The 20,916-nt window shown below is 40.2% G+C and overlaps 1 protein-coding gene across 2 annotated transcripts in view; it reads left to right on the forward strand.

Moving 5' to 3' along the window:
• Nucleotides 1–675: 675 nt before the first annotated feature.
• CBFA2T2 (CBFA2/RUNX1 partner transcriptional co-repressor 2) overlaps nt 676–20,916 on the forward strand; it is a 147,169-nt gene continuing 126,928 nt past the window's right edge. The window contains exon 1 of one of the 2 annotated variants that reach the window (XM_028524523.2): nt 676–866. In XM_028524523.2, the coding sequence (XP_028380324.1) occupies nt 833–866 (34 nt within the window). In that variant the 5' untranslated portion in view covers nt 676–832. The remainder of the gene's footprint in view (nt 867–20,916) is intronic. The other variant, XM_036009727.1, reaches the window with a different exon arrangement.

Consider the following 20,916-nt stretch of genomic DNA (forward strand, 5'->3'; position numbering starts at 1 on the left):
TCATTATTGAATTTATTGGGGTGACTTGGTTAATAAAATTATATAGGTTTCAGGGGAACTGTTTGCTTTTTGCGAAGAGTAGCCAGTGGGTAAGCTGGCTGGTGGGAAAGCCCTTCCCTTTGTGCAGAAAGGGAAAAATAATACCTCTCTTCTTTATTGTGAGGATTTAACCCGATGGAGTGTATAAAAGGACCTGAACATGATAAAGAGCTCAATGATCATAATGATAGCTAACCGTTACTAACATAATGAATGACATTTTGGACATTGGGAACACGATAGGCCAAAAAGTGACTTACCCAATAATAAACTCAAGGGCTACCAGGCTTTAATGTACAGAACTCAGGTGAGGAGTCGTCTCATCCCCTCCTAAGTTCTGTCCCCTAGGCCTCCGCCCCCATCTCCTGGCCTGGGCCACTGCTTGGCGCTCAGCGGGGAAACCCAGTACCTGGAAAGTGGACCTTACGAGTGACAGGCGCCGTGACGCAGGAGGGGCGGATTTGAGAAGCAGGACGCTCCGGGATAGGGCTCAGAGATTCACGCGGAAGGGGCGGGGCAAGTTGGGGGCGGGGTTTAAAGGGAGCTGGTCTTTAGGCCAGGCTTCCGCAAGCGTTGGTCTACAAGGAGGGAGCGCGCGCTGGGGGCGTCCCTGGCGGGTGGGGCGGGGCCAACGGGGGGGCGGGGCGGTGCGCGGCCTAACGGTGGTGGTACCAGCAACTGAAGCGGTTTCGCTGGGGTTGGCAAGCTCGGCGGCTACAGGTCCCGCGACGGTGTCTGTGAGCGACCCTGGCCAAGGGCGGAGGCGAGGGGCTCACGACCAAGGCACTTGGCAATGGTGGGCGTCCCTGGAGCGGCCGCCTTCCAGCGTAAGTGGGGCGGGAAGGCGGGCGGCTGAGGGGGGCGTGTGAGAGGCCTGCGGCTCCACGGGCGCAAGCTCCCGAGAGGCTCCCGGCGCGAGGCCGGAGTGGGGAAACTGAGGCCAGAAGCAGGACGGCGGATCCAAGGTCATGCGGCAGGCAGGGCCTTTCTGGGCTCCTGAGGTCGCCCAGGCGCTTTCTGCGCGGTCCGCAGGACTTGGGGGCTCATGGTGTGAGTCAAACTGGAGGCGCCGCGGCCTCGGACCTCAGGCCGGGCGGGCGTCCATCGTACTTTCCCCGCAGGGAAGAATTGTTTTGTTCTCTCAGCACTGGGGCCACTAAGTCGGGCTACCAGAAAAATATTAACACACTCCTAATTTCGAGGGGGTATGTGGCCGATTGTGGAGGAGGTGAAGATGGCCCCTCTGAGGGGCCTGTTGAGTGCAGGCTCAGAGGTCGGACTGCCCGGATTCACATCCCGGCTCCCCCACTTAAGTGGATCTCTACGAGCCTCGCTTCTCCCATCTGTAAAGTGGGGGTGTGAAGATCATCTCCACTACCCCACCCTCCCCCCACACCCCGTTTCTTGGATTTTGTGAAACCAGTAGAATGCCTGGCACAGACTCTGGCACGTACACAAGCGTGAAAACTGTCATCGTAATCTCTAATAAACCTCATTTAGGGTGAACCTCACTCGGAAAAGCCCGACATTGGGCTGTTGTTGTGTATTTAGGATTTTACTTTGTTTTCGTTTAAGTCCTGCTTTATGATCCAGCTGGTTTTCTTATCTCCATTCCTCCATTCCTCCATTCCAGCAGTGTTCCTCCTGGAATTGTGAGATCCTTGGGGGAGGGGTGGGGTCTCTTAATAACACAATAAATTCTTTTTTCGTTACAATAGCAAGAATAGTCAACATTTTTTGAGCAGCGGGCACTTTGCATTCTGTTCATTTAATATTTATTAAATAACCTATTAAGTAAAAAGTACCATTCTTGGTCCTGGGAATATAGCAACAAACTAGATAGACCAAACTCAGGCTTTGAACTTAGGGGGTGGGGGTGGGGTACGTTGGAAAGACATGGCAAATGAGGAAACAAATCCATTTTGCATGTTTTCTCTCATTTAATCCTGGTGATTTACAAATAAGAGTTAAGTATTTGAGTATGCCCATTTTGCAGAGGATGAAACTGGAACAGAAGAAACCCAGCAGTGGAATGTAGCCTCCCTCAGAGCCCATCCTCAACACCTAAAAGGGAGGCTTTACAGCCTCTTTCCTTTGTTTGATACCCACTAAATGTTGGATTGAAGAAATGCAAAGTAGATGCTCCCAGCTAATGCCTTTTCATAGTCAAGTCTTCCGTTGCAGCTTTGGATAGTTTGATTCCCTTCCTCTTGGAGCTTATAACTGAAGAAAGGCAGGCAGAGGTGACCTTTAGTTCTGCAAAGGTGCACCATCTCCGTAGTGAAAGAACCTTTTATCCAAACTCAATTTTTTATGTCCACATCTCTTTAATGCAGTTTTCAGTTTAAAATATGCTCCAAAGTACAATTTTTTGGTTCTATTATGCAACGAATGAGGACATATTTATATGAATTTTATTTATTAAAATTTTTTTTGGTGTTTCTAAGACAATCTTATATACCTAAGCAGTGTGCTTAGTATACATTTTCTTTTAACCTGGAAGTATATAGTAAGTTGCATTAAAATACTGAGATTTTTTTTCAGTGAGGTTCTCATGGTAGTTAGATTCAACATTGACCATCTGCTAAGCACCAGGCTCTGTGCTGATGTAGGGCTTACAAAGATGAATGCAAGAGCAGACTCTTGCTTCTGGAAGCTACCTATAGTCTAAACATTTGGCTAATGTTTTTAACTGAAGTGCTAGGCAAAGAGAATGTAGGAGCTCAGAGTCCCTGGGGGAAGTCATCTAGAGCAGTAGCCTTAAATGTTTTTAGTGTTCTGTCAGTAAATAGCATTGAGTATACACACATTATGTGAATGTTTGTTTTAAATTACAGTTAAAGTGTTGGCTACTCTGTATAATGTACATTTTATAATGTGCAAAAATAGACATTTTACAAAAGACTGAGCTAAAACAAATATGACTAGAAGTTCCAATATTGTTCTTCCATATTCCAGGGGATGAGTAATAACTATGCCCCCTGGGGTGGAGACCATTGGTCTTATAATGAGAACTTCTCAACCCATTAGGTCTGGAGTTCAGTTGTAGTTCAGTTCTGGAGTTGTGCCTAGGTTGAAATCTTGGGGTCCAATCCTTGCTAGCTTTGAGACTGAGTAAGTTATTTAACCTTTCTGTGTACTTGACTTTCCTTGTCTGTAAAATTGATATGATGAGAATTCTTCATTTGCAGTTTTATTATGATGATTGATAGTATGTATACATTAATATATGTGGTAATACATTTAAAGTACTTATACAGTGTTTGACACACTCTGCTTTGGCCCCTGTGAGGATACAAAGCTGCATTAAGATCTCAACAGTGTAGTGGGGACTCTGCACAGGTACAGGGATAATAAGTGCTTTAAATGCTTGAAGCAAAGGCTTTTGGGAATGCAGAGGAGGCATAAATTAAATGTTCTTGAGGTCCAAGTAAGGTTCACATAAGGAGGTGCCATTTGAACCAGCCTTAGGAAGCAGTGGGACTTTTTCCAGGAGGAGGAAGGGTTGATTTGTTGGCTGAGGGTACAGTGGAAATTTGGAGGCTGTGGGGGGGCTTGGTGAGGAGTTCTCCAGATCTGGGCCTGCAGGGAACGTGATTGAAGCTTCTATACTTTGTTAATAGGATAACAGTGAGTTCTGGCTGGAGTTGTGCCTGGTAGGGGCCAGATGGCTAGAAAGCCTGTTCCAGAACTTTTCACAGCACCACAGCTCTTTTCTCTCTAGTGGCACTCAACTTATTCTGCCTTCTTAGTTATCTAAGAATATAACCTCCTAAATATCCTTGAGGGTTCTGATAGTAGTTGCATTTTTGTGATTTTTTAAAAAAGATTTTATTTGTTTATTTTTAGAGAGAAGGGAAGAGAGGGAGAAAGAGAGAGAGAAACATCAGTGTGTGGTTGCCTCTCATGCACCCCCTACTGGAGACCTGGCCCACAACGCAGGCATGCGTCCTGACTGGGAATTGAACCAGTGACCCTTTGGTTCCCAAGCCTGCACTCAATCCACTGAGCTACACCAGCCAGGGCTATTTTTGTGATTTTTATTTTGCCTAGCAAGATAAGTGGAAAGTTCATAAGCATGGGGGAAGGCCTATAAGTAAGTCATTGGGCCTTCAAAGAATCTGAACAATTACAGGTGGAATGGTAAATGACAGTGGTTACTAGTGAAAAACATGCTTACAAATACTTTATGGTAGATAAGACCTGTGCATTACCATTTAAAAGGGGTGAGAATTGTCACATTCAGTAACTCTTTCCTTATCTGGCACTTACCTATTAGGATAAAGAAATGTGGAAGTAAAACCAGAGATGTATCTGAGGCTGAATTAGGTGCTTTCCATTTGCTCTTCTAGATCCACTCTCCATCCTTGTACACCATGCTCTCTGCCTTGGGAGGCTGACTTAGCTACATGGACTGTATAGGTAGTCTTCCTTTCCCTCTGAGGTTGTAGAATTTAACTACCCCGCTCCCTTTTAGGGGTGTTGTCTCTGGCTGGCTGTGTCCCTTGGTTGAAGATTGCTATTTCTCTAAGGGTGGTTCTTTCTACATGACTTGCTCCTTTTACTTTTGGAAAGTTCTAATATTTCCTTTGTTCCTTGGGCTTAGAGGTGCTCTCACTAGTTCCAGAGTGCTAGAACTATCCCTTGTGATTATCTGGTATCCTGCCTGCCCACATCTTTCTTTATAGTTCCCTTATTAAACCCTCCATGAATTATCCTTGTTGAGGTTTGCTACCTTACCTCCTGGGACCACGACTGATTAAAACCTATGCCTTGTTTATAGGATGCCTCCTCAAACTTCCATTCAAAGCTTATTATATTCTGCACATCCTACAAACAAAAAACTTTTCTCAGCCCAACTTATAGCAGATTTAAAAGCAACAAATCAGATGGAAGGAGAGGGGCTACCCCAGATAAGCATACTGACAATGAGAGACAGCATCTCATCCTCTTGTGTGGTCCTTACTACTGTGCCACATTGATGAATTTAAGTCATCCACACCACCCTTCCTATATTATTCGGTAGGAAAAACAATGGAGTAAGATTAAAAGTATCATAATCTGTTACTACACAATCAAAACAAGTTAAATTGCAGTGAGTAGTAGCCTGTCTAAAAAGGCAGACATGTATGCAATGCAAGTGGTTTGGCATAATGGAAGAAAGATTCGGAAGTAGACTTTGGGTTTGAGGCCCAGTTTTACTAGAAAGTTATTCAACCTCTGAGACTCTCAGTTGTTTGTTTGTTTAATCTATAAACGGGGATAATTCATGCCTGATAATAATGACTATATGAAATGTTTATTTTGGGCCAGATAACATGCCAAGCATTATACTCACCTTGTGCTTTTTAATTTTCCACTCTTTTAGTTAGGTATAAATCCTTATTTTACAAGTTGGGAAATTGATGTCATAGAGCTAATAAATAACCAAGCCTAGATAAAATCTAGATCTTTCTAACTACAAAGCCTGAGCTCTTAGCATTAAGTTAACTATTATTTAAAATGTGTTGGGCCATCAGTAAATAGGAGAATCGAATCCTTGTTCCTACACCATGTCACTGTGAAGACCCTACATTAAAAAAAAAAAGATTTTATTTATTTATTTATTTATTTATTTATAGAGAGGGGGGAGGGAGAAAGAAAGGGAAAGAAACATTGTGTGGGTGCTTCTCGCATGTCCTCTACTGGGGACCTGGCCCACGACCCAGGCATGTGCCCTAGACTGGGAATTGAACTGGAGAGAGACCCTTTGGTTCGCTGGCTGACACTCAATCCACTGAGCCACGCCAGCTAGGGCTAGTTCCTACATTTTGAAAGGTCATTTAAGTTATCAAAATATGACGTTTATAAGGTGGAGGAAAACAGTTTATAGATATCTAAACATTACTGCACTACAGAACTTTTTCTGTCTGTTTTTTCTCCTTTGGGGAAGGCTATGCAGAATCCTTGTCACCTCATGCTTTATATTTTATACTTCCCATCTCCCAACCCTGCCCCCTGCTGGCAGAGTTGAGTGAAGTGAGCTGAAGACTGAGAGTAATACTGTTACAAAACCTTAATTGCTTAATCACCTACTATTTGCATATTAGTTTAGAATTGACATTTTAGTGAGTTTTTAAAATTAAAAAATTTGGAGGGAGAGAGAAACATCTATTTATTGTTGTACTCATTTATGTATTTAATTGGTTGCTTCTTGTATGCCCGCTGATCAAGGAATCAACCCATAGCTTTGGTGTATCGAGATGATGCTCTAACCATCTGAGATACCCAACCAGGTTTTGTGAGTTCTTGTGTAGAATTGGGCATAAGTTTTCCTATTAGAAACAAAGTTATCATTTGAGGTTCTGAAGGTTTTTGACTTTGCTTAGTTTGAGACTTGGGACTTAATAAATTGAAACTTGTTTTGGACACTTGTAATGATGTCTTTGTCTTTTGGTTTTGGATATATTTATACTGGTTTGGGATTGGTTGGCTTTCCTACTTAGCAATAGATTCTAAAAGTAAGCAGAGAGACTTAATTTAAACTTGTTCTTTTTTTAAGTAGTTATTTTAGAGAGAGGAAGTGGGAGAAGGAGACATCAATTTTTTCCACCCATTTATGCATTTATTAGTTGAGTTTTGTGTGTGCCCTGACTGTGGATTGAACCCTCAACCTTAGCGTATCAATGATGCTCTATAACCAACTGAGCAACCTGACCAGGGCAAAGCTTGTTCTTAAGTACTAAGCCTGTTATGTAGGTTATGCAAATCTAGACTTTATGATCAGTTACCTGAATTTAATGAATACTTTTAGGCAGGGAGAATCATTTATATGATAGTGTGCACTGAATGAATGTAGCACTGTAATCAAGATGAGTTAATTCACCTAGCTTATACCTCTTCCAGGGTAAGGAAAAAATAGAAGGAAAGAGATGGAGAAGAAATATTTCTTACCTGACAGTTTTTCCTCATTCCTTAGTTTCAGAGTATTGCTTTGAACCTCATATTATAGGATGAGCTTACTCAGTTGTAAAGATTTGTTTCAAATCCCTGAAAGTTTGAAAGTTAATAAGGGAGAATCTTTCCCTTGGTTATTGTTTCTGCTTTAGTAAGAATACCAAGAGGGCAGTCTCGCTAGCTCTGTACTGACTGGCCCCATTTGCAATATGAGCTAGTGTATGTACATGTGACAGAGCCTGTCTCTGGGTTTTATTATAGCTGGTTAAGTAGCGTTTTGCCTCTGTCTCTGGTTTCTGTCTCTGGTCCACTGAAGGCCTTGAGGCTATCTGAAATTACAGGAGCTGGGGCACCATATCATAGCTTGTGAAATCAGCCTATTGCAGATATGTCAACTGAATCTGACTTTTAAGTCCAGTTGAATTCTTTTTAATTTTAAAATTTATTTATTGGTTTTATAGAGAGAGGGAGGGAGACAGAAAGGAACTTTGATTTGTTGTTCCACTTATGTATGTATATTCTTTGGTTAATTCTTAATATGTGCCCTGACCAGGGATCAAACCTGCAACCTTGGCATATTAGGACAATACTCTATAAACAACTGAGCTACCTGACCAGGGCTTCGGTTGAAGTCTCCAAAAAGAGTATTTGCTAGATTTTCTGCTGAGCACTTTTCATGTGTTGTCATCTCTTATAATTCTTAGAACAACCTTGAGAGGAAGTTAGTATCAGTTTTACAGATGAGGAAATAAGGCTCAGAGAAGTTAAATTGCTCAAGGTCACACAATCAATAGCAGATGCACCATTCAAACTTATTTCATCCTGGTGTTGAGTTCATTATGCATTGAGACCTGAGTCCAAAACCCACTATTTCTGAACTCTTTATCATATCACATGGCTTCTTTTTACTAACTACACTAGAAGTCTTTATTTTTTTATTTTTATTTTTTAAAATCCTCATCTGAGGATATGTTTATTGATTTTAGAGAGAAGAGAGGAAGGGATAGAGGGAAAAAGAGAAAGAAACATCAAAGTGAGAGAGAAACATCTATTGGCTGCCTCCTGTATGGGGGCCCTGACTGGGCAGGGGCTAGTGAGGTGTGGGAGGAGGCAGGGCAGGGATGGCAGGGCAGATATGTACCCTGACTGGAAATTGAACCCGTAACCTTTTGGTGCACAAGGATGACGCTCCAACCAGTGGAACCACCCAGCCAGGGCTAGACAAAGTTTTTAGGCATATGTTCCAGAGGATCCCAGAGCTCCCTGAAGATACTTGATTTCCATCTTTCTTCGACAACTTTTTCTGAGATCTTATTAGGAATTGGGATGTGATTTATAGACTGCTGTACTAGGTTTGGGTCTTGTTCAGGGGTATCCTGCATTGCTCTTAGAGATTTTTAAAAAATGGTAGAAACTCTCAGAGCCTTTGCCAATGCATCTTAATGTGTTTACTGATCTTAGCAGTGAAGCAGGTGAGTGATGGCAATGAACAGGGAAAGCCCAGGAAATGTCTATGCTAATTTTGCTTGGCCCTGTAAGGAGCTGTCAAATATGGATCATTAAGCATAAGGTATATGGACTATGCAGTGAACCTTTACTTTGTGGCTCTTTAAGATTTGCATTTTTTGTATTGCTTTTATTAAATGCAAGAATCAAAGTAAAATTCAGAATAACCCAGAGCTGGGTATTCTTTTCTCTGAATGTATAGCTTTGGAGTTGGCTAGACCTTTCAATTAAATTAGCTGATGGAGACAAATATGTAATCTGACTTCTCCAGCAGCTCAAGTGAAATGTTAATACCAGGCATTGCACAGCTCCCTTGACACACTACTTTGACCTTTTCCTCTCTTACAAATGTTTCCCTTATTCTTTTGTTAACTTAGCCATCTCCATGCAGAGGTCCTGCCTGCTTTCAATTTTTGAAGCCACATGACAAGAGACTTTCAAACAGCACAGATCTGTTCATTTTTACCTTCTATCCCTAGAGCTACACTATTCATACTATGTCCTCTAATTCACATAGTTTTTAGCTGGTTTACTCTCCCTTACCATTACCTGTCCTTGTTCCTCCCAAATCCTCTCAATAAAAGCCAAAATACCACTGACATATTCATTCACTGAATATATGGTAGGATATTTTTTTTTGTCCTTAATATTAAGCAAGTGATTGTCTTTCATTTTGTTTCCCTCTACCTTGCAGGGAAGAGGAGGAGGATGCAGGCACAAAAAAGCAAGTCCTCATTATGGCTAAGATGAAAGGTAGAAGTGGTTTAGGAGAGGGAAGTGCTGTGTGGTGAGGGAGAAATAGGGGAAGAGGTGATGATGGTTTTAGTTCCTCTGGCATTCATTGTCCAGCTGCCTAGAGCTGCTTAGAGCCCAACAGCTCCAGTTTTCATAAGCTCCTCCTTAATCTTCCCTTGGTGGTTTGGTCTGGCTAAATGGTAAACTATACCTTTATCTCTTCTTTAAAAAAATTACAAGATAACATATGCAGCTTTAGAAAAAACACAAACATATTGAAGGGTGGTGATCTGCATTATAAAAAACGCTTTTTTTAGTCCTTTTTTGAATTTTGTATTTTTATTTTTCACACTTAAGAAAAAGTTGCAAGAGTAGTGTTAAAATTCCTGTATGCCATTCACCTTGAGTCCCCAAATGTCAATGTTTTATCATATTTTATATATTCTTCTCTTTATGTAGACAAATTATTTTTCTGAACTGTTTTAGAGTAAGTTACACATGTGCTTCTCTTTACCCTAAATACCTTAGTGTGTATTTCCAATAAACAAGGACACTCTCTTATGTATCTGTAACATACTTATCAAAATCAGGAAATACAGCTTTGATATAATATTATCTAATATAGAGACCTTGTTCAAATTTAGCCATTTGTTTCAGAAATTGTTTGAAAATTCTTTTCACTCATTTAATTTAAAAAGTTTAAATTTTAGTTTTATTTTTAGACAGGAGAAGGGAGGGAGAAAGAGAGAAAGAGAAACATCAATGTGTGGTTGCCTCTCACATTCCCCTTAGTGGGGGACCTGGCCTGCAACCCAGGCATGTGCCTTGATTAGGAATTGAACCTGTGACCCTTTGGTTTGCAGGATGGCTCTCATTCTACTGAACCACACCAGCCAGGTGTTTTAGTAATTTTAAAACTAATACTTTTATTTGTTCATTCATTCATTCTTAGAGATAGGGGAATGGAGGTAGAAAAAGGGGGAGAGAAATAAACGTGTGAATTTGTCTTCCTTATGAGTAGATTCACCTGCATTTGGCAGGAATATCGCAAAGTGATGTTGCATCTTAGTGCCTCACATCAGGAGGCAGATAATGTCCATTTGTTAGTATTAATGATGTTAATCTTTTTTTTTTTTTAAATATATTTTATTGATTATGCTATTACATTTGTCCCATTTCCCCCCTTCTCTCCCCTCCACCCTGTACCCCCCTCCCACCCACATTTCCCCCTTTAGTTCATGTCCATGTGTCATACTTATGAGTTCTTTAGTTTCTACATTTCCCGTACTATTCTTGCCCTCCCCCTATCTATTTTCAACCTACATTCTATGCTACTTATTCTCTATACCTTTTCCCCCTCTCTCCTCCTCCCACCCCCCTGCTGCTAACCCTCCATGTGCCCTCCATTTCTGTGGTTCTGTTCCTGTTCTAATTGTTTACTTAGTTTCTTTTGGTTTTGCTTTAGGTGTGGTTGTTAATATTTGTGAGTTTGCTGTCCTTTTACTATACATGTCTTTTCTTTATCTTCTTTTCTTAGATAAGTCCCTTTAGCATTTCATAAAATAAGGGCTTGGTGATGATGAACTCCTTTAACTTGACCTTATCTGAAAAGCACTTGATCTGCCCTTCCATTCTAAATGAGAGCTTTGCTGGATAGAGCAATCTGGGATGTAGGTCCTTGTCTTTCATGACTTGGAATATTTCTTTCCAGCCCCTTCTTGCCTGTAAGGTCTCTTTTGAGAAATCAGCTGACAGTCTGATGGGAACTCCTTTGTAGGTGACTGTCCCCTTACCTCTTGCTGCTTCTAGGATTCTCTCCTTCGTTTTGACCTTGGCTAATGTAATTATGATGTGCCTTGGTGTGTTTCTTCTTGGGTCCAACTTCTTTGGGGCTCTCTGAGCTTCTTGGATTTCTTGGAAGACTGTTCCCTTTGCCAGCTTGGGGAAGTTCTCCTTTATTATTTGTTCAAATACGTGCTCAATCTGTTGCTTTTCCCCTTCCGATTCTGGTACCCCTATAATTCGGATATTGGAACGTTTAAAAGTGTCTTGGATGCTCTTAATCTTTTCCTCAATTTTTTGAATTCTTATTTCATCATGCTTTCCTGCTTGGTTGATTCTATCTTCCTTCTGGTCCACTGTATTGTTTTGAGACTCATATTCCTTCCTTTCACTATTGGCTCTCCTCCGCGTGTCTTCCTGCATCTGTTTTATGGTAATCTGCATTCTTTCATCTAAATTTCGACCAAAATCAACCAGTTCCGTGAGCTTTCTGATCACCAGTGTTTTGAACTGCGCATCTGATAGACTGGCTAATTCTTGGTCGCTCAAAAGGATGAGTCCTGGGGGACTGATCTGCTCTGTTGAAAACATGGTTTTTTTTTTCCCCCTTGTCTCTCCTTTTTTTTTCCGGTCTGGTTGCTCTAGTTACAGTGGGGGGCGGAGCCTTAGGTGTTCACCGGGGCTGGGCACCCCGGTCGCTAGATTGTGACGTTATATGTGGGGGCGGGGCGGGAGAAAACAATGGCAGTAGTTCCGTTCCTCTGGGCTCAGACCCTTGTCTGGGCTTCTGGGCCACGAGCTCTGCCCTGGTCCACAATCGCTGCCCCTCTGGGTCTGCCAGCCGCAGCTTGCGTACTCAGGGATCACCGCTGCCTTCTTGCGAGCTGGATGGCTTTTGCGCCGATTTCGCGCCAAACCTTCCCCCGACCTCCGCGCGCCGCCGACCCGAGCCAGCCCCGCGCCTGCCAGGCTCGTCTTTTCCTACCAGTCCAGATGAACGCGTCTACTTCAACTTCTTGGCTGCCCGACTTCCATTCAGATAAATCCTCTGCCGGATCTGGGTGTTATTCTGATAGTAAATTATTGTTGTAAATTATTGGTTTTCTAATCTTGGTTGTGCGAGGAGGTACGGTGCGTCCACCTATTCCTCCATCTTGCCAGAAGTCTCTTTTTTTAATTATCTAATTTTTATTTATTTTTATTTTTTAAAAAGATTTATTTATTTATTTTTAGAGAGGGGGAGGGAGAGAGAGAGAGAGAGAGAGAGAGAGAGAGAGAGGGAGGGAAAGAGAGAGAGAGAAAGAGAGAAAGAAAGAAAGAAACATCAGTGTGCAGTTGCTGGGGGCCGTGGCTTAACCCTAACTAGACATGTGCCCTGGCTGGGAATCAAACCTGCGATACTTTGGTTCGCAGCCCAAGCTCAGTCCACTGAGCTACACCAGCCGGGGCTTAATGATGTTAATCTTGATCACTTGTTTAAGGCAGCAATATTTTTTGCTTTTTTATTTTATTTATTTATTTTTAACGAGAGAGGGAAGAGAGGGCGAGAAACATTGATGTGAGAAAAATCGATTGGTTGCCTCTTGCATACACCCCAACTGGGGACCAAACCTGCAACCCAGGCATGTGCCCTGGCTGGAAATCAAACTAGCAACCTTTCACCTTGCAGAATGACACCCAACCAATTGAGCCACACCACTCAGGGCAAGAGGTTTTGTTTTTTGCAATTTCTATTACAGTCAGCTGTTGTCCACTTTAATATATTAAATGGAAAATTCCAGAAATAATTCAGAAGTTTTAAATTTCTTTTGCCATTCTTCTCTGTCCCACCAGGGATGTGAATCATTCCTTTGTCCAGTGTATCCATGCTGCATACGGTACCTGCCCCTTAAGTCACTTAGGCACCATCTCAGCTACAGATCAACTGTTGAGGCATCACAGTTGCTTCTGTTCAAGTAACCCTTATAGTTGCTGAATACTAGGCCAAGATCCTTACATCATTTACTTTACTTCATCTCATCTTGTAGGCATTATTGTATTATATCACATCATCACAACAAGGGTGAGCCCAGTACAATAAGAAACTTTGAAAGAGAGAGACAGACCACATGCATATAACTTTTATTACATACAGTAGATTGTTACATTTGTTCTCTTTTATTATTATTGTTAATCTATTACTGTGTAGGTATAGGAAAAAGCATAGTATACATATAGTTTAGTGCTGGGGTGTCTTGGAATGTATCCCTCTTGGAAAGCGGAGACTACTATAAAGGCAGGTTGAGGCAGAGCTATGGGAGACTTTGAGTATTAGGCCAAAGAATTTGTCCCTAAGGTTAGATACATTGAGGAGTCACCTCTTGTATTGAAACCGATGGTGACATTTTGCCTGGTACTATAAACTTAACTGTTTTAAAAAGCCTGGCTGGGAGAATTGCCTTGTTTAGTTATTTGTATTGAATATGATGCTGCTGATGTCATGGATTGCCTTTAGCATGAAATGCTGAGGTCTAATCCACTCACTAGGACTGAGTGTTTTAGTGAGTAAGTAGCTTACCCCAGAATCAAGTTAAGGAAGTAGAAGAATATTATAACTCACAATTTCTGGGATTCTGTAGTTATTGCTAAACCTTTCTCATGATTTTTTTTTAATTCCACATTTTGAAGAAGGGGAAATAAATTGTACCACAATTTAGCTGATTGTTTCATCAAATAGCTCCCCTAACTATACAGTCTCTTAAGCTTTCCATTGTTTTAAGCCTCTAGTTCTAGACAACTGGAAAGCTGGTTTTCCTCTGGGGTGAGAGTCAGGGTATGTGATCAGAATTATGAAACCTAGGGTATTTATTAGAATATCAATGTGACATATATCTTATGATATATACTGAGGGAGGATGTCTGGTATGCTTTTTGAAATAGCCTCCCAGGTGATTTTCTATCGTGTGTTCCCCATTAAAAGCCACTGTTTGATCCAATTTCTGCCCTTTTCCCCCTGTATCAAGTGATCAAGTGATACTGGAGGATTGCTTTCCTTTATCTTCTAGCATGAAGACTTAAGATGGAATTTTGCTATCTCATAAAGACTGCTGACCTCTGGTATGTCTTTGGCCTTGATAGTTACTAATTCATATTGTCAACTTGCTGGTCAGCTTTTTCTGATGAACTCTGACCTTATTTTCAGTTATTGTGGATTATATTTTGCTTCAATCTCTTGTTTTTTATAAGCTTTGTGCCTGTTACTAGGAAGTCATCTTCTCATTTTTTGTGAAATTGCTTTTAATGAACACCAAAACACGGGCAGTGATTAGATACTCTGCTCTTACTGTCCCTGTGTCAAACTCACTTTGGGCAGCTATTATGTGCACATAATGGTATGCGGATTTTTGTTGAGGTGAGGGAATGCATTGAATATAGAAAAATCCAGAGATAAAAGGGTTTCTGAGGTCTTTCTTATTCCACAGTCTGTGGTTCTGTGAATTAAAAGGCAGTCAATCCTGAGGGAACCCTGGTAAAATCCTCAGACCAGATTACACTCTACAAGAATGTGACAACTTTGACAGTTTTTCCTTTGTTCATTTTGGTGACTGCAGGTAAACAGGATAACTGCAGATTATTAAGACATAAAGTTTGGAGACAACAATTGGGTCATATTTTGTTTATCTTTTCTAATTAAGGCTATCATTTTCATTTTTAAAGCAATTGAATTTCCCCAGTTTTTTAAAGCACATGTTGGTTGTAGCAGTGAAAGCTTTTTTAATTGTAGCACATATTCATAAATGCAGATTTGGAACTAAGTGTGACAGGATTGTCTGGATAAGGGTTTATAAGCCAAGAGTGGTTTATTTAAACTTCTGCTATCAGAAATAGGAAAGTGGGATGCCATTAGGGCTTAATTGGTTTGACTCTTTTATCATTTTAGTTTGGAGACTGTTGAAGAGTTAATTTATTGTGTGATGGTTTGGCCATGTATGGAGCACAACTTTGTTTTAAGGGAAGAATCTCTTTATATGTTTATTCATTTGCTGGATCAGTTCTGTTTACATGTGAACCTTCTCAATGACAGCGAAAACAGGCAAATGATCCATGCCAATTCAGTATTAGAACATGTCAGACTGATACCAGTCCCACAGAGTAAGGGGAAAACAGGGCTTCCGGCTTTATTAAATTTATCCTGAATGATAACATTTAAAACAAGAAACCTTTGGAGAAAGATCTGTTAGTAACAGATGAGTAAATTTTTTGTATTTAAATAAGTCCTTGTATGTAGGTAGACAGTATGGTGTAGTGAGAAAGGATCTTTGGGTTGGTTTTCTTCACACTTGAAATGAAAGTATTAGCTATAATAGCTGTTTGGAAGACAGCTTGACAATTTTTTCCCCTTGTAATTTTTCTGTACTAACCTTTTATTAAACAAAAATGCATAAATAATAAATGTATGGAGTTTTCTAAAAAAACAGTATATTAACAGCAACTACTTCAGAAGCCCACATCTCACCTGCCAGTTACTATACTTCTCTCTTCCCCAGGATAACCAATATGCTGACCTCTATCACCATGAATTAGTTTTGTCTTTAAAAAAAAAGCACATTATATAGTCATATACTGTGTATTCGTTTGTATCTGACTTGTTTTGCTCAATAATAATGACACGTATGCTAGTGTTAGTAGTTCATTCTCATTGCTATATAGAATTCCACTATAAAAATATACCAGTTCATCGGTTCTATTGTTGATGGATGTTTTGATTACTCCCACGTTTTGGCTGTTAGAGATAATGCTGTAAGGAACATTCTTATGTGTCTCTGGGTATATACCTAGGAGTGGAATTGGAGGGTGATCAAGTGTGTCTATAGATAACTGTCAGAAAGTTTCCCAGAGTTGTAATAGTTTATACTTGCATGAGGAGTCTTAACATTTTGCTGAGTCTGTATTTTGTATAAGGCCAGTAGTAAACAAAACATAGTCCTCTCATAGATCTTGAAATTTAATATGATTAAAAATATATTTTATACATGTTTTATTATTCAGGAGATGATAAAGTATTAAGGTGTGTTGTATATAGAGAGAAGGGTGATGGGGAGTGATATTAGATATAGTTGTTTAAAAAGACTGATCAAGCCCTGGCTGGTGTGGCTTGGTTGGGTGTAGCATCATCTTGTAAATCAAAAGCTTGTGGGTTCAATTTCCAATCAGGTCACAAATCTGATCAGGGAACTTGAGAGGCAGCCAATTGATCTTTCTCTCTTAACATTGATGCTTCTCTCCCCCATCTATCCCTCTTTCCTCTCTCTAAAGTCAATGAGCATGTCTTTGGGTGAAGGGGGGAGGGGAGACCGATAAAGTGACATTTGTGCAAACACTTTAAGGACATAAGCTAGCCATGTGCATATCTGGAGGGTAGCAGTCCAGGCCAACCAGCAGGGAGGCTAGTATAACACGAGCACATTGAGTAAGGGCAATATTGGTAGAAGTTGACTTAGGGATCTAAGTAGGTGCCAATGAAGGGATTTTGGATTCCCTAAATGGGATAGGAAGCCATTGGAGGGTTTTGAGCAGAACGACATTATCTCCTTTACTTTTTAAAGAGATCATTCTGCTCTTGGAGAAAACACTCTAGTGGGACAAAGGCAGAAACAGGTGAACTAAGAAATTATTGCTGTAGTCCAAGACAGGAAGGCTGGTGGTTTAGATCAGAATGTTATTGGTAGAGGTAAGGAGAAATAGATGGAGTCAGGCTATTTTGAAGATAGAGCTGATAGGATTTGTCCAGGCAGATTGGATATGGGGATGGGAGGTTGTCTGTTAAAGATGACTCCAAATGTATTGGCTTAAGTTGCTAATTTACTGATTTAAGAAAGTCTGGGGAGGTGGGAGGGGCTCCGTGTAGGTTTGGGCTGGGGTTGGAACCAGGAATTTGATAAGGGACTATGATATTCCTATTACATATCCAACCAGAGATGTCGAATAGGCAGTAGGGTATATAGGGTTGGGAAAAGTAGGTTTATAGTTGTTCATGTGGAAAATAATACAATAAACAGTAATGCAAGAATACACTCTGTATTTTTCATACTCACAACGGTAAACCTACTTGTCCCACCCATATAAATGGCATGGTGAATGAAAATGAGAGGTGGGCCCTGTCTGGGTAGGGATCAGTTGGTCCTGATACGCTAAGGTTGCCAGTTCAGTCCCCGGTCAGGACACATAAAAGAGTCATCAGTAAATAAAAATTTTTAAAAATAGAGCCCTGGCTGGCGTAACTCAGTGGATTGAGCTCGGGCTGCAAGCCAAAGCATCGCAGGTTCGATTCCCAGTCAGGGCACATGCTTGGGTTGCAGGCCACGGCCCTCAGCAACCGCACATTGATGTCTCTCTCTCTCTCTCTCTCTCTCCCTCTCTCTCCCTCTCTCCCTCTCCCCTTCCCTTCCCTCTCTAAAAATAAATAAATAAAATCTTTAAAATAATGTCTTAAATTTTTTTTTAAATAGAGGTGGGACTTAACATAGCTTTTAGAGTAATATAGAAAGAATCAGATAAATTCTCTTCATCATTTGAATACTTCTGAAGAACATTATTTAGGAATTAGATTGTGCAGATTTCTATTACTGTAAGAGGTATTTCACAAGGAAATAAAATATCAGGAATTTATTTATTGAGAACGTTCCTGTGTACTTCTTTGAACAGTTTGTGACTGAAATTTACTAGAGTTTGTACAAACTTCATCTAGTCGTTTCTACTACTGTTATTCTGTGTAAAATGATCATTGCCTTACTGACCTTAGGAAACTCTGTATGACTCATTGTGAATTATCTAAAGAAAGCTTTATCTGTGTAGTGTTTTGCATTGTATTTTAAAGCATATCTGTAATACATAATTTGAAAAATAGTAGTTTACATGGGAATTTTACATAAGTTATTTTATTCACTGCTGACAGTAGTCTGTGAATTGATTACTATCATTATCTTTACAGTTGAGGCAATAGGCTGCGTGGGTGATGAATTGACTGATGCAGGACATGTGTCTGGTTAGTAGTAGAGACAAGAGCCGACCAAGTCCTAACTCCACACCACTACTGCCATGTTCCATTTATCAGCTGTGCTGAATGAATTGTAATTTATTGTATAGTATCTACTTTGACTTTTTTTTTTTAATTTTGAGAGTATATTCTTTGAAGCTGGGGACGGTGAAACAAGGAAGGGATTAGGACAGAAGAAGCCACAGGGGAGAGCCTAGGCAGGGCTGTTTCAGCCCACTGAGAAGTCAGAGAAAAGGGGCCTTGGAGACAGGATTAGGGAGGGGGTTAGCCCTGGACGAGCTGCCGCATTGCTCCCTTGGTTGTCTCCCACAGGCCGTTAGACTTTAGGAGATGCATGCCTGTGTTGGAAGAAGAGGGGGAAGAAAAAGGCATGGGAGTGCTACTGGGAGGGAGAGCGCATGCTGGCAGTATAATTTTTGAAAAATATCTTTTACAAAAGTAATATAAGACATGCTTATAAAAAGTGCAGCAAATAGAGTAAAAAGTAAAATTCCCTTTTACATAATCACTGAAAGTTTACATATTTCCAGACTTTTTTGATACCTTTACACTTATCTGTATTACACAGATGTTTAGTGTTTTTCATAAACAGAATCATACTCTACATAATTTTATGTGAAATCTTTATTATTTCCAGTCATATGGGAAGTCCACAGTACTGTTCTGTCAGGTCTTTGCTTTAAACAAGAGCAAAGACATTTATCTCTTCTGTTGTTTTAAGTACCTTGGAACAGATTTTATGAATGACAGCAACATTCAGTATTGATTTGTTCAATGTTAGTAGTGAGATGCCTTTAAAATGATCACACCTTTCATTTCAGAGAACTTTCCAAATGCTCTGTTAAAAAGGCAGGCATATGATTGACTGCTTAATGAAGCTGTCAAGCACTATTCAAGTCCTTTTCCCTTTCTCAGAAAGTGCAAGGTTGTCCATTTTGGAGTAAGCGATGCACCTATCACCTGTGGTTGTAGGAGATGATATTTCTCCATCTACCTACTAGTGGGAAGAGGAATTAATGAACCTATAACTAGACAGAACTGTCCTGGAAATTAAAATAGGTCTTTTCTGCTATCGATGACACAGAAGAAAAGCTTTAGGTGAATCAAACTCTGTAGATATTTTGATGATTATTTCCACCATTGTGAACTAACTAATACATGTGACAGATAATGCATTTTGCTTTTAATAGCTAACTTTTAAAAAAGATTTTAATTTGTTTTTAGAGAGAGGGGAAGGGAGGGAGAAACAAAGGGAGAGAAACATCCATGTGTGGTTGCCTCTCATGCACCCCCTACTGGGTACCTGGCCTGCAGTTCAGGCATGTGCCCCAACTGGGAATTGAACCAGCGACCCTTTGGTTTGCAGGCTCATGCTCAATCCACAGAGCTACATCAGCTGGGTAATATTTAACTTTTAATGATGCATTTATCAAGTTCGCATGCTGTTAGTATTTTTCTCAGAAGCAAAAAGGAATTGATCTGCTATTGTGGGATAAGTTCAACATTTACACAAAATCTGCTCTGGAAGAGAGGGTAGACTAGGAATTTATATTGGGGAGATAATGATGTGGGTAGGCTTTTGCTGGAGACAGGACAGACCAAACAGGAATTTGTATGGGTCTCAGAGTTCCAGAATAATGAAGGTGAGTTAATATCAAGTAACTGCTAAATGTAGGCTGATATTAAAAGAGTGGTTAAGGAGGAAAAAATATTCAGTGTACACTTTGGTGTTCATCTGAAGCATCTGGAAAGTTTCTTAAATGCAGTGTCTGGGATTTCGCCTCCCAGAGATTTAAATTCTGGAAGTTGGGGCAGGACCCAGGAATCTGCATTTCCACCACACTTATAAATAATTATCTCATAGCCAGCCTAAAGACTAATTTGAGAAACACTGCCTTAGAGTGTGTAAACCAACAAAGACCACCTAAGTCTATTTGGAGGAAGAGTTACAGGGAGGAGAAACAATTTTGATATAGGACACTTTGTGGTCAGAGTAATAAATGGAGATGTTTGAGAAAGTATTAGGGAGAGGAGCTATTAATGCTAACTGAGGTAGGGAGGAGGGAGTGAATGTTCGATTTTATTTTTTACTCGAGGTACATATCTTTAATTTGATTGTTTTGTATTTTTTATATATGTGTGTATATACATATATATCAGATAGTGCTGGGTTGTCTTTGGCAATCAAGCTTTCTTATCTGTAGTTACTGTATTCTTGGGACATCCTTAATTTCCAGTATTTCACACCATTTTCTGCATAAGCCATCAAAAAAATCCTCAAAAGTATGACCTCAACATTCAAACTAACTCATGGACTATGGCATAAAATAAGTACCTCATGAGTGTTTTTGTTTATTTGCTCAGGAAATAATCATTATATTTCATTATCACTATTGATGAATCTTCCTTAATGGGGAGAAAATTCCTCTGAGGATTTAAGCAGAGGTTAATTTAAGGCTCCATGGGGAAAATAAAAAAAAATCTAAATCGTAACACTTCTTAGATATAAAACTAGGAAGAAATTCTTTTTTTTTTTTTTTTTGCACATGCTGTTTACTTACATTAACCACTCATTGACCACTTTTACTAGTTTTGATATTACCATTCTTAATATGAAGCACTGACTGGTGGGCAATAATAAGCTCATTTTACTTAGCTTCCTATAAATGTTCTGAATTAAGTAGTTTAGGAAGTTGTTAGTGACAATCATGTTTATATCCTAGGGTTTTCAATATTGATAATATTTCTTTGATGTTATTATGGTAACTTCTTTAGCATCGTTGTATTGGGGATGAAGGCATACTTTAGCATCCAATAGTTGAAAATGACGTTGGTTTTAATTGGGACAAAAAGATGAAAATGCTGACCTGGGCTTGCCTGAT

The sequence above is a fragment of the Phyllostomus discolor genome, chromosome 9 (genome assembly GCF_004126475.2).
Source record: "Phyllostomus discolor isolate MPI-MPIP mPhyDis1 chromosome 9, mPhyDis1.pri.v3, whole genome shotgun sequence".
Taxonomy (NCBI): Eukaryota; Metazoa; Chordata; class Mammalia; order Chiroptera; family Phyllostomidae; genus Phyllostomus; species Phyllostomus discolor.